This window comes from Macrobrachium nipponense, chromosome 9 (genome assembly GCF_015104395.2).
Source record: "Macrobrachium nipponense isolate FS-2020 chromosome 9, ASM1510439v2, whole genome shotgun sequence".
Classification (NCBI taxonomy): domain Eukaryota; kingdom Metazoa; phylum Arthropoda; class Malacostraca; order Decapoda; family Palaemonidae; genus Macrobrachium; species Macrobrachium nipponense.
Window position 1 is genome coordinate 41,606,150 of NC_061110.1, and position 17,500 is coordinate 41,623,649.

The 17,500-nt window shown below is 32.7% G+C and overlaps 1 protein-coding gene and 1 long non-coding RNA gene across 2 annotated transcripts in view; one reads left to right on the forward strand and one right to left on the reverse strand.

Moving 5' to 3' along the window:
* The window catches only part of LOC135218523 (putative neural-cadherin 2), a 643,835-nt gene that overhangs the window by 204,033 nt on the left and 422,302 nt on the right, over positions 1 to 17,500 (reverse strand). Inside the window, 1 exon segment of the mRNA XM_064254888.1 lies at positions 1,051 to 1,166. Within this exon segment, the coding sequence (XP_064110958.1) occupies positions 1,051 to 1,166 (116 nt within the window).
* Positions 10,996 to 11,468, forward strand: LOC135218525 (uncharacterized). Its single transcript, XR_010315351.1, has 2 exons — positions 10,996 to 11,067; positions 11,254 to 11,468. It is a non-coding gene; the product is annotated as an uncharacterized LOC135218525 (long non-coding RNA).

Here is a 17,500-nt window from a genome sequence, read left to right on the forward strand (position 1 = left end):
TCTGCACAACTTCCCCGGAGAAGGTCGCGAATATTTCAGCTCGGACACAATAGAAGATGAAAATTATGATCAATATCCGCAAGACTTTTTGAATAACTTAAATCCATCGGGACTGCCAGTGCACAAAATAACGTTGAAGAAGTACTGCCCGGTAATGTTGCTACGGAATTTCGATCCTGCCAATTGACATAATAAAAAGGAAACTGACAAGTTCCTACTTTCTACTCTTTTTTGGAAGACACAGGATCATAAGAGCATTTATCAGTAGCCATAACGCAATGTAATACAAGTTGCGGTCCTTTGCAGTAATGAAAGAAAGATACTTCTTATTCGTATCACCGTGCAAAGTAATTGACAAAGAAAGAAACGAACCAATCAAGATCCCTGTTCCGTCAAATGAAAGTCACCGACAAGAGAGAGAAGGAAGAGAGAGAGAGAAGAGAGAGAGAGAGAGAGAGAGAGCCATTTTAAAAACGACATTAATGCACTTAGTTCACATTTTATAATTTCATCTTTGGCTATCGAAAGATGAGAGAGAGAAAGAGGGAGGAGATAATTTGTGATTTGAGAGCTAAGTAATCCGATAATCCCATCACCGTCTTCGTTACTTGACTTACATTGAGAGAAGAGAGCGAGAGAGGAGAGTAGAGAGAGAGAAGAGAGAGAGAATCATTAAAAGAGGGTAAACAATAATGAATACGAACTTCTTTACGTTCATTGATCGTCCTTTCACTTACTTTAAGAGAGAGAGAGAGAGAGAGAGAGAGAGAGAGAGAGAGAGAGAGAGAGAATATCATTAAATGAGGGGAAACAACAATGAATAAGAATTTTTCTGCGTTCAGTGATCGTCCCTTGAATTACATTACGAAAGGAGAGAGAGAGAGAGAGAGAGAGAGAGAGAGAGAGAGAGAGAGAGAGAGCTATTCGTGTAATCGCCCTTATTTTAATATTGCTGAACAAATAGCACATATAAATTTTTCACTTCTGCACCCGTATTTTATCACCCATCGTAGATGGGTAAGTTTGCTAGTCTTATAAATAACAACTAACCTTAGGATGAAGCTCAAAATCCAGCGGTGCTGCTAACGTTATAAGTCCGGATCTCCTGTTGATGGTGAAAAGGCCGTCTCTATTGCCCCCAGTAATACGATACCGAACTCGAACACCTGTTGGAGAAAGCAGGATTTACTGTAATATTTCTTATCATTCAAACATAAAAAAAGACGCTACTTGGAAGAATTATAGTTTGCTACTTGATGATTCTTCATATTTCTTATCTGTGCTATATGATTGATATCTGTAAATATATTACAGTTTGAGAAGGACAAAATTTGTGTGCATCGACACAATTTCAAGCCGTAAAATCATTCAGGAAGAGATCCACATCTAACACTGGAAGTCAGCTATTCGTAAAAAGTATTCATTACAATGAAAACAACTTTTGTGTATATAATGCATATATAATGATATGATATATATATATATATTATATATATAATATATATATATATATATATATCTATATATTAAATATATATATATCTGCATACGCCAATTCATACACACACATGTACATTTAATATTTAAATCCAAAATATATTAAATATATATATAATATAATATATATATATATATATATATATATATATATATATATAATATATATATATATATTATATATGCGTGCGTGTGTGTGTGTGTGGTGTGTTGTGTGTGTGTGTATGAATGTGTATGCATATATATATATATATATATATATATATATATATATATATATATATATATATATATATACACACGTGTGTATGTACATATTTACAGAGAGAGAGAGAGAGAGAGAGAGAGAGAGGGAAAAAATTTTCAGATATTGTTGAATTTATCATAGCAATTTAAAATCTTTCAATAACTGCAGTTCTTATACTGTTGTGAGTCAGAGCACGTATAGAGTGATTTAAATCCCATACTCCATCAAGACGGATGTTTCTGAGATTAAACGGACTTGTGTACGATAATTAAAAAAAATAAAAAAGATTCGGTATTATTTTTATTCGCTGGAATCAGGACTACCTAAATGTTAGTATAAACGAGAGGGAGTTGTCGCATCCTGGAGTGATCGTTATGTTTGGTGTGTATTTTCATTTTCTCATCATATATTTTTTTTGTCTAATGAGATGGTCACTTTTACATCATTTAAGTAGTTGGTTCATATCGCATCATTATTTTCTATTTCTTAACTTGTTAAATAGAGTAATGGAGAGAGAGAGAGAGAGAGAGAGAGAGAGAGAGGGGAATTGTCTCACACTTTTCATCACCCGTAAAGAAATTAAGCAATACATTATCAGTAGAAAAAATAAAATCATTACAAAAATTACCTTTTTCCTCATACACTACGGAGGAATATATATATATATATATATATATAATATATATATATATTATATATATATATATATATATATATATATATATATATATATATATATATATATATATATATATATATATATATATATATATATATATATATATAAACTGGCCCTTTCCTTTAAGCTTTTGCTAAACACATAATTAATTAATTACCTCAATTCTTTTTTCTGATGTGGAAATTTTTTTTTTATAGAATAAACGATAAAAAGAGGGGATGAATTAATAACTGACGTGACGAAAAGTATTATGGAGAGAGAGAGAGAGAGAGAGAGAGAGAGAGAGAGAGAGAGAGAGAGAGCGAACCTAATGCGACAATTATCTTGAAGAAATTTCCCTCTATATGGAAGCTGATGACGTTCTGATGAGATATCCATAATTAATGATGAAGGTTCTCAATAAGCCTTTTCTCCCTCGGTAACTCGAATGGACGGGAGAAGTCCTTCTCCATAATCAGAAATGATAATTATATCAAAGCTAATTTATGGTCATAATGCTAACTCTATCTGTGTTGTTTGTAAAAGATTAATTATACCAAAGCGTTATTAGAGACGTTTCATTATTGCTACTGATATTTAATCTTGTTATTATGGAACTTCGGTGGTGGTCACATTTTCTTGAGGGGGACTGTCGGTTACATTATAAGTACTACATACAGTAATAGCAATGTCAGTCCACTTCACATTCATGAAAGATATTGGTTTGATTTACTGAATTTTATGGCGAAGATCCGAGTGCAAAAATATGACCTATATGACGTTCTGTAAAACCTTTAAGAAACTCTTAACCTCTCCGGAAAGCTTGGGAGTTAATTACTATAATTCTCCACAATACATCTTCAGTACTCTACGTGTTAAGAGTGTATTGATCCTGCCAAAATATTCTGGTGTTCAACTCTAATCTTTTAATGCCGTAATGAAAAGTATACCTGAGTTTACAGCCTATTATTAATGCGCCGCGAATATTCTTACGTTAGCAACAGCAAAGATCTCTAGAAGAGTTAAACTGTAAAGTGTGCACAAGATTTAAAATAAAAAACCGATGTGCTGAAGGATTTCGCAAGCTAAAGTCAGGAATTTAATTATCATTGATTCAATTTTTATTCTGCCTTGTTTGAACGTTACCATTATTTCTGAACATCAATATTAGCCATAAATGTGGTCGGTAGAACTGTCTTTGTTTATATGTATGTATATATATATATATATATATATATATATATATATATATATAATATACATCTATATATATACATATATATATACATATATATATATATATATCTATATCTATATCTATATAATATATATATATATATATATATATATATATATATATATATATATATATATATATATGTATATATATATAAGGAAGGCATCTGAGACAATTACAGAAAGGAAAACGAAGGTTGAGTTCATGACCTTGGTCTGTGTCTACACACACCAAGTAGTCCATGTACATCTATATAATATATCGCCTTCTTCATTGCATGTGTACACACACTTTTATCGAAAATCAATCCCTAATCTTCCAAGCTTGTTTATTTCCATAAGTTTGAACATTGCTTTCAATACGGCCTTCGTCCTTCACCAAACATCTAAATTTATTCGTTATTCACATATGATGACCTTTATACGACTCAAAATTCCATAAACAAGCTACATTTCAAATCTATACTTTAGACTTTTCAGGAATCTTATTCAAATTTGATTCCAACCTTGTATATGAGGCATACAAAATATATAGAAACGGAAATATATATTTACAGTGATTCAGTACGAATGCAGCTTTCGGTGATATTCTCTTCTTGTGATTTGGCATAAATAGCCCGCGGTTCAAGAAAACATGGACGAGTGGTTATGTGAAAACACGTTCTATCAAAACATAACTTTTACTACCTATGTGCAAAATATGTTTCTGTAATTTTTAGTTTGATGATCATTTCTATGTACTAATGTACGTGGCTTTTTTTCATAAAATCTCAAGCAAAAACGTTGATAATGTTCTAATAAATACTACATTTTTATAGCGTAATACGATAACGCAAAAAGGGTCAGTAGGGCATTTAAGACTCCTGCAATTTATGGCAGAATAAACTATCCTGATATAGGTATCCATACTAAAAACTAAATACTGGAAAACCTCATTTGTAGAGGTTTCCATCATTGCTCGGGTTGGCAATATGCATGTAAATGTTTTAAGCTTTTATTTATTTTCTGTCATTTTTTTTTCTAAAACTAAAAGGATTCTTGGAAAACTTGGATGGATATCAGACGAGACCTGGAATGTATGTGAGAATACACAACAGCAAAAGGCACGCGTAAGCGAACATCAGTGAGATGTAGAGCGCAGAGTGGAATGGGCTCCGATTTCAAGTCTAAATAGTAAAATTTAATGGAGATCAGGAAGAAATGGGAGAGAAATATGTGGACAAACTGGATGGTGATGATGACAGAACCTTATATTCAGGGAGTAACATTTATGTTGGGGTAGCTCATACAATTGTTAATGAAATGAGAAAAAGAGAAAAAAATATCGGTCAAAGGGAGGACATGGATCAATAAGAAGAAAACAATACTGGGGGTGGGGGCATTTTTATGAATAAGATATGAAAGGGATAATATGACTACCACTGCAAATGCCGATGAAATAGAAGTAATAAGGAAGATCCTTAGCCAGATGATATTATCTGAAACTCAAATGACACCTCATACACTAACATAACTGTATTACAGAATACAGAATGAGGAACACAGAGCCTGATGACCGGGAATTAGAAGTCATGGATAAGGTACCAAAGTCAGGAGGCCTGACTGAATTCGGTAACTACAGAGGAACTGTACTTACGTCGATTGCAAAGTAAATATTTAGTTTGCTTATCAACCAACGGCCTTAAGAAAGAAATTCATGACAAATCTTGGAGATGAAAAAGCTGATTTTAGAAAAGGCAAGATGTACACATTAAATATTTGTGCGGACACATGTTCTGCAGCATTGACTAGAATTTAAAAATCTCCTTACATCTTTAGTTGACTGCGAGAAGGTATTCGCAAACGTCCACATATCAATATTACGGAAGATACTGGTACACTAATGCATTCCCGTGAAACTAATTTAAAGTAGCCATGCGTAAAGTAGATGTAAAGTTTGTCAGGTGAACTTGAGCTGGAGAAGAAGGCTCAGACTTGAGTAACGATGGCAAGTTGAATGACTTAGGATATGCAGGTGACGCTGTTTTCAATCAGCTTAAATTAAATATTAGAAAAAAAAACCAGTGATTATTAGGTACGCACAAAGGGGCGACATCAGGTAATCAAACAGATAGAAAGAGCATATAAAAGTAAGATTATGCATAAATCTAGTATGTTCGGGGCGACATCAAGTAATCAAACAGATTGAAAGAGCATATACAAGTAAGATTATGCATAAATCTAGTATGATCTGCATGATCATATGAGGAAGAAGAAGTCAGAAATGGCAGGACTGAGATACAAATGACACTAAAAGTAAAATGGCTTATACGTCTTTGGTATAATCCCGATCAACTCAGGTCCTGCGAGCACCGAAATAATTGCTTGGATGAAAACTATGAGAAGGGTAGCTGGATATGAGAGAAGATATTTGGAAGACAAAGCAAGGGAACGCATTACTGACAGAATTTCAAAGGTCCATTGTGTCAGCACTGTAATACACTGTTAAAAAAACCCGTAGTTTTAATCAGAAAATTACCGTAAAAATATACGGTTTCCAGCCGTATTTCAGAAAACGGGTGGCCATCCGTTTTATCGTAAATTGTTAATATCTTTTACGGGCATTTACCGTAAAACCATTGCTATAAGACATCCTGCCCAAAATTACGGTCGCAGGGCCGTAATTGAGGTATAGTCCTTATCATAATGGTTCATATAACTTAAATATTTCTGACAGAATTGTGTTAAATGTTAAGACTAAGCCTATATGAAACATTAAAAGCTTAAAATTTTCTACTAAATCATTAAAAATACAATATTGTAGAAGTTATTAGTTTTATTATTATGCATTGGCATCTGTCCCATATGAAGTTGCCATCCGCTACCATCCATGTAAACTACAGAATTATTAGTGTATTATATAATAATATACTTGTACATTTACCATTTCCAACATTACGTTTTTATGAAACGGGCAAAAAATAAAAATTTCCACTGTATATTCAAAGGACCAAAAACATCATATATACTACGATTATCCGATCAGATACGCATTTCGCAATGCGTGTGTTTTCATTTCTGGCGGGGCGGAGGCGCCGAAACAAGTCACTTGAAAACAACGAATCCCCTCAGCTCATCACAGATGTCTTCTTGTGGTTTCTTCTACTGTTACGAAGAGTGAAGTTGTGAACAGCATCAGGTGAGTTTTAAGACCAGGTGTATGCTTTTTTATTTTATATGATAAAAACTTTACTGTAGTTGCGGCCTATAATTAGATTAGGACTATTATGTATGGACCCTGCCTCCGTCGACGGCTTGCGGGACGAGTATTTCCCCCTAATACAACCTGTATAATTAGATGGCAATAAATAATCCAGGACTAGTAAGTACATTACCGTACATTGTGTAGTGAAGCTATGTGGTAAACTTTTGATAAACATCCCATTAGCATAGATTGTTAACCTAGACCACATACCTATAGGGTAAACAACCAGAGTGGACTAGCTGCGGCCACGTTAACCGTGTTCGGACCCACCTTCAGGAAAAGTACTTTAACAACACGCCCTGACACAGGAGATGGGTACCAGTCATGAGTCTCATGTCTCGAGGTGTTTGCTTCACGACCGTTGATCGTGACTGGTGCCCATCTCTGGTATCAGGACATGTTAAAGTACTTTTTCTGAAGGTGGTTCTAAGATGGTTAAGGTGGCCACAGCTAGTCCTCTCGGTTGTTTATCGTAGGCTAAACCAGTCTGGGTGGAAATAGCAGCCTTTCTTCTGTGGGAGTCACTAGCCTAACTGTATGGGTACATGGCAAGTAATTGTGTTATGTTAACTTGTGAACTTATTGGGTATCTGGTAAGCTGTACATTTAGGTGTGAATAATTAATCATAATATGTTCTTTTATTTATAATGAAGTAATACCATGTATTAGACTTGAAAAGACTTAAAAAGGACATAGTGCAAAAATAGTATTCTAGACTTTTGTAAAGGCTATATCTGGTTCAGTCTTATGTAGCCTATACCCTTGAGTGGTATTAACCTACCATAGGTTGCAGAATAACAAGGTAGAGTGGCAATCCCTTTTTCAAAGGAATATCCTGATATTAGCTTAAAAAAAGCGTGGCTGAATATCAGCAAAATAGTCTTGGCTATTTAAAGAGAAAACCAGTTTGCAGGAGGGTTATGAGTTGAGAGAAAACTTAACAAGATCTTTTATGACTAGCTTAATGTGGATTATATTATAATTATTAGCCTATGCCAGCTTAAACAATACCTTGGGTTAAATAAATTACTTCCTAGACTAGATTCCTCTTCTTACATATTAGGTAGGGTGGCCAGACGTCCTGCTTTAGGAAGGACACTCCTGTTTTTGAGCATTCTGTCCTCGGCCCTGCTTCACCTTAAGAAGGACGCTAATTTCTCCTGCTTTTTTGGGGTTGTCTAAATAAAAATATTAATGCTAAAATAAAAATATAAACAAATACATATACGAAAACAGTGAGAACTGATGGGCAAAAGAACCATTTTTTTTTTTTTCATGAGGCCAATAATTTTATATAGTGGCTGTTGGCACAGTTAGGAACCCTAGCATGGAGCCGCAGTGTACTTATATCTGTCCAGCCATTTACAAAAGACTTCTAGCCAACAGAAAAACTCTTAGAGATGCAAGGAAAAGGGCAAAATGTAAACATCAGATTGCTAATTCCTTTAGTTTCTGAAATAATGTTAATTTTTTTCACCCCAGTTATGTAATAATTGTTCCCATCTTCAATACATTTAAATATTAATCAATTTCAGTTCTTTATTCATACATATTTGAGATTTAAACACTCAAGTCAAGTTTTATATATATATATATATATATATATATATATATATATATATATATATATATATAGGTATGTATATATATATAGTATGTATATATATGTATATAAATATATATATATGTTATATATATGTATATATATGATATATATGTATATATATGTATATGTATGTATATATATATGTATGTATATATATATGTATGTATATATATATATATATATATATGTATATATATATATATATGTATATATGTAGTATATGTATGTATATATGTAGTATATGTATGTATATGTAGTATAGTATATATATAGTATATGTATATATATATGTAGTATATGTATATATATATGTAGTATATGTATATATATATGTAGTATATGTATATATATATGTAGTATATGTATATATATATGTAGTATATGTATATATGTATATGTATATATATATATGTATATATATGTTATATGTATATATGTATATGTATATATATGTATATGATATATATGTGTATATATATGTATATATATATGTATATATGTATATGTGTATATATATGTATATATATTTATATGTAATATATGTATATGTATGTAATATATGTATATGTATATATATTTATATGTATATATATGTATATGTATATTTATATGTATATATATGTATATGTATATTTATATGTATATATATGTATATGTATATTTATATGTATATATATGTATATGTATATATATGTGTATATATGTATATATATATGTAATATGTAATATATGTGTATATATATGTATATATATTTATATGTAATATATGTATATGTATATGTATATATGTATAATGTATATATATATATATATGTATATGTATATGTATATTATATATATATATATATATATATATATATATATATATATATATATATATATATATATATATATATATATATATATATATATATATATATATATATATATATATATATATATATATATATATATATATATATATATATATATATATATATATATATGTATATATATATATATATGTATATGTATATGTATATATATATATATATATATATATATATATATATATATATATATATATATATATATATGTAATATATGTATATTTATATATGTATATATGTATATGTATAATATATATGTAATATATATATACTATATAATGACAGATTGAGTATTTTTAAAAATTTTAAAAAGCTCACAGCACTCAAGTGGGCATGAAATACACATACTAATCTCATTTCTGTGTAGCCTATAGTGATTGAAATATGAAACAAATGATAGCAGAGAGTTATTACAAATACTGAAGTTGATACATCTCTGGAATGAATTGAAGCTCCTAGTATTAGGGTGGCCATTTCCAAATTTCCATAAAGGACTTTTTTTTTTTTTTTTTTTTTTTTTTTTTTTTTTTTTTTTTTTTTTTTTTTTTTTTTTTTTTTTTTTTTTTTTTTTTTTTTTTTTTTTTTTTTTTTTTTTTTTTTTTTTTTTTTTTTGCCACACCAATTTAACCTAAATTAAGCATGATTATTAATGAGTTTAAAAAATACTCAATCTGTCATTCTGGAAGAATCAGAAGTTTTAAAAGTAGTTATGTAGAAATAATGTGATAACTTTTTCTTTAACAATGGTAGATCCTAGGCCTGCTTGAATTTTGCAAAATTGGGTAAGGTTTTTTTTTTTTATCTAAGTCTTATTAATCATATTAATTAAATATATACTATATATAAGTAGGATTGCTGTGACTAAATCTGATCATTCCTAACTCTTAATACATTATAGTAAGATTTCTTATCATTGCATGCTTATGCTCTGAATCTCTCAATTTGAAACCACCTTTATGCTTTATTTTATTTCAAAGTTTATACCTTTCTTTGTTGTTTGTGATGCTCCATATGATCCTCTCTAATTCCACATCTCAACTTTTCATGCTGCTGTTCCTAATATACTATTTTCAGGACTGTCTTATTTGCACACTATTACTACCTTTAAACTTCCCTATTCCTATTTCCATGCTATATAACTCAAAATTTTTTGCCTTTCATAGTATGAATGTACTAGTGTATGTGTGCAATGATTAGTACTTGAATTCTGCACTTCCTCGCAGGGACCTTATAATTTGTTAATCTGCATTCTAATGCATGATATATCCATAAACTGTCCTGGCTAGTAAAATCCATATTTTTTTATGTAATATCAGTTACTCTTCCTACCAGTTGTTAGTGTTTGGCCTTCTAATTGTCACCCACTGTGAAATATTTTTTTTCCTGGCAGTTTCTGCAATAACAACAATGTTTCACTTAAATAATATATATAGATTGGCATTTTTCTCTGTTTTCTCATCTAATTCATGCTTTCTATTCCCACCACACATGCTACTACAAAATTCTATTGTTACAGTATTTCACCAAGGCTTAATTTTCAGGAACATCGGTGCTCCAGGCTATCCGCTTCATAGTTGCAGTTGATGGAAGATTCATCAACTCAGACTTGACTTCATTCGTGCTGCGATGGCCATGGTTTTTCGCAGCATTTTTGATATAGATATTTATTACCCATCAGAAGCTTCAGTCACAATGGAATTTATGCAGAGGTAAGCTGTTGTAATAAGTTACTTGATTTTTTTTTTTTTGTTTTTTTTTTTTTCTTTAATTTAAGAATATCAGGGAAGTAATTTATATTTAAATAAATCTTACTGTAACTTTGTAATATGTGTGGTGTGAGCAGTTGTTTTACAATATTTTTACCATTATGTTCATATATCTTGTCATTTTTACAGGTGTTTCTGAAAAATAAATGCAGAAAAAGGGACAAAAAATACCAGAACAAAGAAAAACGTGGCACACACCCATTGAAGAATATTAAAGTTCAATGAGCTTATGGAATAAGGAGTGAAAAAGCATTCACACTCTTCTGTATAAATAATTAATGTTAAATTTTGTGTTAAAAAAGTTATAAATCTGTTTTTCAAGAATAAAGTTTTTTAAAAGTTAATCTTCTCATTATTTTCTCCAATTGGATATATGACCTGCACAAGGAATTTTTGGTTACTATTTCAATTGTAACATAAAATGCAAAGAAATATTAACATTCAAATTCAAAGAAATATTAGAAAAATCAGTACAAATCCCAAAAGTTACTGTATACTCTGTCAAATAAATTTACTAATATGTTTACATGTATAGGATTTGTTACCAATTTTAGTTTTATCTGTTTTGTATTGTATGAGATGAATTATTAATTTTACAAAAATAAATTTTAAAAAAAAAACATGTATAAATGACTATTGGTAAAATTTAAATGTTTAATAAAATGTGGCCCCACAAGGAAGGTATGAAAAATGTTTTTAGGATTATTTTTTTCTTAAATTAGCCACTCCAAAGTTTGGCGGGTGGGGTTGTGTAGCGCAGTGATATACAGGGTGGGGCAAATCAAATGCCCGAGTTTTGATCGGCTATTAGGAAAAGCAAAACAATACTTACAGAATTATTTGTTTTACTCGAATCAGTATACAATGCTGTTTGTGTGATCCTTTTTGAAGATGCCATCAGGAAGATGGTGCCATCTGTAGCGATGCACAGTTGAAGGCGATGTCTGAAGTTTTCGGCTGCTCTTTGGCAGATCTCGAGGTAGGTTGTAGCGATTTCCTCCCGGATTCGCATCTTTCAATTCTTCCAAACTGTGTGGCCGAAAGTGAGATGAGCCCGAAGAGCAGCTGAAAACTTCAGACATTGCCTTCAAGAGTTCATCGCTACAGACGGCCACCATCTTCCTGATGCCATCTTCAAAAAGTGATCACACAAACTGCATTGTATACTGATTCGAATAAAACAACAAATAATTCTGTAAGTATTGTTTTACTTTTCCTAATAGCCTATCAAAACTCGGGCATTTGATTTGCCCCAGCCTGTATATATGTATTTTCACCCGTATTTGAGAAAATCCCGTAAAATATTAACCGTAAATTATACGGTATGTTATTGGTTAACTTAACGGTAAAACCGTAAATTTTAACGGTTAAAATTTTATACGGTATTTTCTCAAATACGGGAGAAAATACGGTACATTAAAAATTACGGGACCCGTTTTTTTAACGGTAAATGCTTGGCAACATTACTGCCAGGATTTTTACCGTTTTTTCAACGGAAAATTTTTTACAGTGTATATATATATATATATATATATATATATATATATATATATATATATATATATATATATATATATATATATATATATATATATATACTATATATATAATATATACATATATATATATGTTAAATGCACTTAGAGATAGCATACAACCGACTTTGTCACGAACAGATGGGAATGTGCAACAGAACAGTCACGAGTGTTGTGGAAAAGCCTCAAGATATCAGTGAATACTTTGGGTGGTTGAACAGCAAAAGCCTACATCGCAAAATATTGTTAGGCTTCAGAGGCGAGAGCGCGAGTGCGCAAGTTGACCTAGCTGCTGGTTGAGAGTCATGTGATCGTGACGTCAGAAAAATGTGATTATGTGTGTCTGTTCGTTCGCCAAACAAGGCGTGTTCATGGAACTATCAAGAACAATTTAATGCGTGCATATGTATGAACACCAGGGCTTCTTAGAGTGTAATATAATGAGACCGCAGGCGAAAACCGGTTATTCTAGAAAGAAACTGTTCACGTGATAAGCAAAAGCAGGTCTGGAGGAAATCGCAGAAGATCCATTCAGAAAGGTAATAGTGATAAAGAGATCTTGTTAAACAATTGAACATTTTACAGATGCCCTGAGAGAAGCTGAAGTGCAGTGGAAAATTATTTTCTTCTCTCCCATGTCATAACTACGTTTTTCTATTTCCATTGTATGAGTATCCATTTTTACTTTATTGTTAATAATTGTGGTTTCTCTCCACAGATGGATTCGAATGTCACCACATAAAATAAATTCTCTGACTGACACTTTTATCTTTTAATTTTGGGAAACTAGAAATAGTGATTGAACGGATGGGTTTTTGTAAAGAGGTAGTATGTGATATTTTAATTAAGATGATCATCACTGGGAGTGATTGTATTTCATGCTTTTGGCATTTCCAATTCATTTCCTTTTTTTTTTTTTTGCCGTGTCAGTTCTTTTTTGTGAAATAAAGACTATTTTTGTATCCCAGAGTTTGGTTTTAGCGTAGATCTAATAACTTGATTTAGCTACAGAGATGCCTGTTCGTGGAGGACGTTCAAGGTAGGTCACATTGCCAGTTGATGTTTTTCTTTCCTTTTATTAGACAGAGTCAATTAGACCCTTGTAACATATATACATGCGCGCGCGCGCGCACACACACACACACACACACACATATATATATATATATAATGTTATATATAATATATATATATATATATATAAAACTATATTTATATATATATATGTGTGTGTGGGTGCGTTTGGTTGTTGGTTTGGGTTTGCCCGTGGCGCCCGCGCGCGCGTTTGAGGGACTTGAGTTATATCTCAGTGGGATGAATATTTCAATAAGATTTTATGATTTTATAACGAATGAAAACTTTAGGTATTTATAAATCAACTACGTCATATCATTCCTTCCTCATGCTTACTTCTCTGTTGGATTAAAGTAAACTAGTGGGTAAAATGGCTACAGAACAACAATTCATCACGGCGCACAGGCGTTTCGCTAATTTTTTTTTCTTTTTTGAGGAATTTAGAAATTATGAAAAGATGGCATGGCCCTCCTTTTCATTGGGCATCGAACGACTGACTTCCGCACATATTCCTTGAAAACACCTTCAGAAGTGGACACCAACCCTTCTGAGGAACGGAGCGCACAGGGCGATTACCCGAAATAACAAGAAAAAAATGCACAGAATATTTTTTGGCGCAATCGAGTTTGCTGTGCAGCATATACCTATTGATGTATGAATATCTCAGCCACGGCCCATGAAACTCTCTGCTGCGGCCTATGAAACTTGCCGTCACGGCCCGGTAGTGGCCAGTGTTGTTGGTACTTATAGCAGTGGCCAGACGCACGATCATGGCTAAATATACCTTAACTAGAAAAAACCTACCAAGGCTAGAGGGCTGCAATTTGGTATGTTTTGATGATTGGAGGGTGGAGGATCAACATATCAATTTGCAGCCCTCTAACCTCAGTAGTTTTTAAGATCTGAGGGCGAACAGAAAAAGTGCGGACGGGCAGAACAAATTGCCATTTTTTTCTATACAGAAAACTAAAAGTAGAAACACTTTCTTTATGATTTTGGAGAAAGAAAAATTCCGAGTGATTTCGGAAGATGAGGAGGGAGAGAAGCAGGCTCCAGCTCAAAGATTTCGGTCTACATAGCATCGTTTGTTTTCATGCTCAAGCGGTGCTCCGTGGAGTGGAACTTTGTTTTCCTCTATCTAGACCACAATCCAGCTCCTGCGGCAGTGGCAATCCAAAGCGGGAAACTTCCTTTCCTCTGACTGCACCCAAGTCCCGCCTTTTATGCTCATGCATGAGGAAAAACAACTCGACGAGAAGTCTAAGGAAGACCAACAGAGAAATAGGCATCGAGTACTATTGGAATTCACAGGAAATCGTCAAACCACATCATCAAAAGTTTATTGAATTTGTCCGCCAAAAGAACTACGGTGGTATGAAGAGAGAGAGAGAGAGAGAGAGAGAGAGAGAGAGAGAGAGAGAGAGAGAGAGAGAGAGAGAGAGGCTACTGGAATGATTTTACTTGAGGATTGATAATTAGATTGCTAAGATTCCCTCAGCCAAGGCACATTTCCCTTATCCTTTGTCGGGGACTATGTTGACTTTTAAAGATTTTTCATTAATCAAAACAATGAGTTCCGATTAAGTGGTCTGACGACAGGTATCATACTTTTTTCTCAAGATTCTTTGAGTCAGTAAGTATTCACACTGGCTGTTACTAATGCTTGCTTGGTTTCAGAATATTCCCATTGAAAAGTTATTATTGAAAAATGATCTCACTTCATGTCTGACTTTAACTTCAATGAAATTACATTTTCTGTTATTATTGCCTTGTTTCACTTACCTATTATCTTTCTGAGATTTTTATCCGATGTATATATTTCCTTTTTTCCCTCTTTTGAAGTTTTAGGCACAGAATGAAATGTCATTGTTACGGTTTCCTGTTTAGACTAAAAAGGGGCTTCTTACTGTCGTTTTATACAAACGGATTTTAACGTTAAAAATAAATAAATAAGATGAAGTCACTGACACTTCAGTGGTGAACTATCTGCTCTCGGTCGGGTAAAACCAAGCCCCTAATTGAAATTTCTCAAAGACAAAACACTAGATGGATGCGGTGAAAATAGGTTATGGCCCATCAAGAAAAGCCAAAGGTTCCAAAGTCAATGCTTATAAGAACATTGCTCCACCTAAAGTAATGAATACTCCAGAAAATCTTCTTTCCCACCGTTATCCCTACATTAGGGGTCGGTTGCCTGATGTGCTCTATCCCTTACAATACCAGGCTTGGTTCATTGACAAAAGGGGTTTTTACGACCGCATGCCCTTGCTGTCATCAACTACAGTTATTGGGGGTGGAACTCGCCTTTGACTAAATAAAGTCCAGCTGTGAGGCAGCAGTTTCCACAGTTACCGGCAGTTGGCCTAACCTTTTACTAAAAATAAAGACTGCAAGGCAGCAGTTTCCACAGTTATTGGTGGTGGGCCTAGCCTTTTACTAAAAAGTAATATTGCAAGGCAGCAGTTTCCACAGTTATTGGCGGTGGACCTAGCCTTTTACTAAAAAGTAAGACTGCAAGGAAGCTGTTTCCACAGTTATTGGCGGTGGACCTAGCCTTTTACTAAAAAGTAAGACTGCAAGGCAGCGGCTGTCCTTTTAGTCACCTTTTACGACACGCAGGACCTACGGTAGTAGTATTCTTACAACCTGCATCTACTATTTTCTGAATGAATATTACAGAAAATATAAGATGCAATCGTAATGGAAAGCTTTATACATGCAATATTTTGCAAAGAAACTTCAATGTGGACATACTTACAAGGGTATTTTTAATATCCTATTCAAAATCATTCAAAGCTTGTGAACATGTATAAACAAGACCCATAATGCATATTTATGCTGTCCTTCAATTCAGATTTTTTTTTAGATACTTTTATTTCGTTTATAGTACTCACACTTATTAGGCTAGCATATACATATGTTCGAGTATATACTTATTTTTATTAGTATCTAAAATACGAACTGCCTTTTCGGCAATAACCTGTTGGTGGTAACACACATCCTTTAAATGGTAGTTCCCATCTCTGGATTATTTATTTACCATTCCTCTTTTCCTCGTTATTTAATTTCTTTTTAACTTCATATTTTGTTCTCTAAACCAACTGTATCTGGAAAAGGGAAAGGAATGTTCCATTATAAAAGAAAATACACGAATTCGCATTGCGTGAAGATTTAGTGGGCAGACTATATTACTGTAAGAAGAAGAAAAAAAGATTGGTGGGTGAGTAAGTTTACTGTCTATATAATTCTTCCACTCACCTCAGTCACCCTGATCTTTATGGAACAGAGCAATGCACAAAATTGTACATACTCGTATGTATATACATAGTGTGTGTTTGTGTGTACTCGCTTACGTGCTTGGTTATGCAGTCGGAAAAACCGCATCAGAGGACAATCACAAACTACTTCGCAATATCGCTTGCATAAAGAATGAAATGTCGTATTTGGTAGTCAGAGGTATTTGGAGAAAAAAAATGAAACTCATTTCCTTATCCTTGAACTACTAAGAGTAACAAGACCCTTAAAAGTCCCAATGGTAAGAGGAAATTCAGAGTGCATATATTTTAGTGATGAAACGACAACCTGGAATAGTAAATACGTTTTTACGTTTCTTGCACAGTCCTAGAGAGGTTAAACAATTGTTTAGCCTTCCACGACGTAATTTGCTGTTTTTCTCAAGGATGATTACCAATGTTTTAGTTGCAGTACATTCAATCCACATAAAACTGAGCATAGTTTGTTTGCTTGTCATTTCGCTGTTCCATATT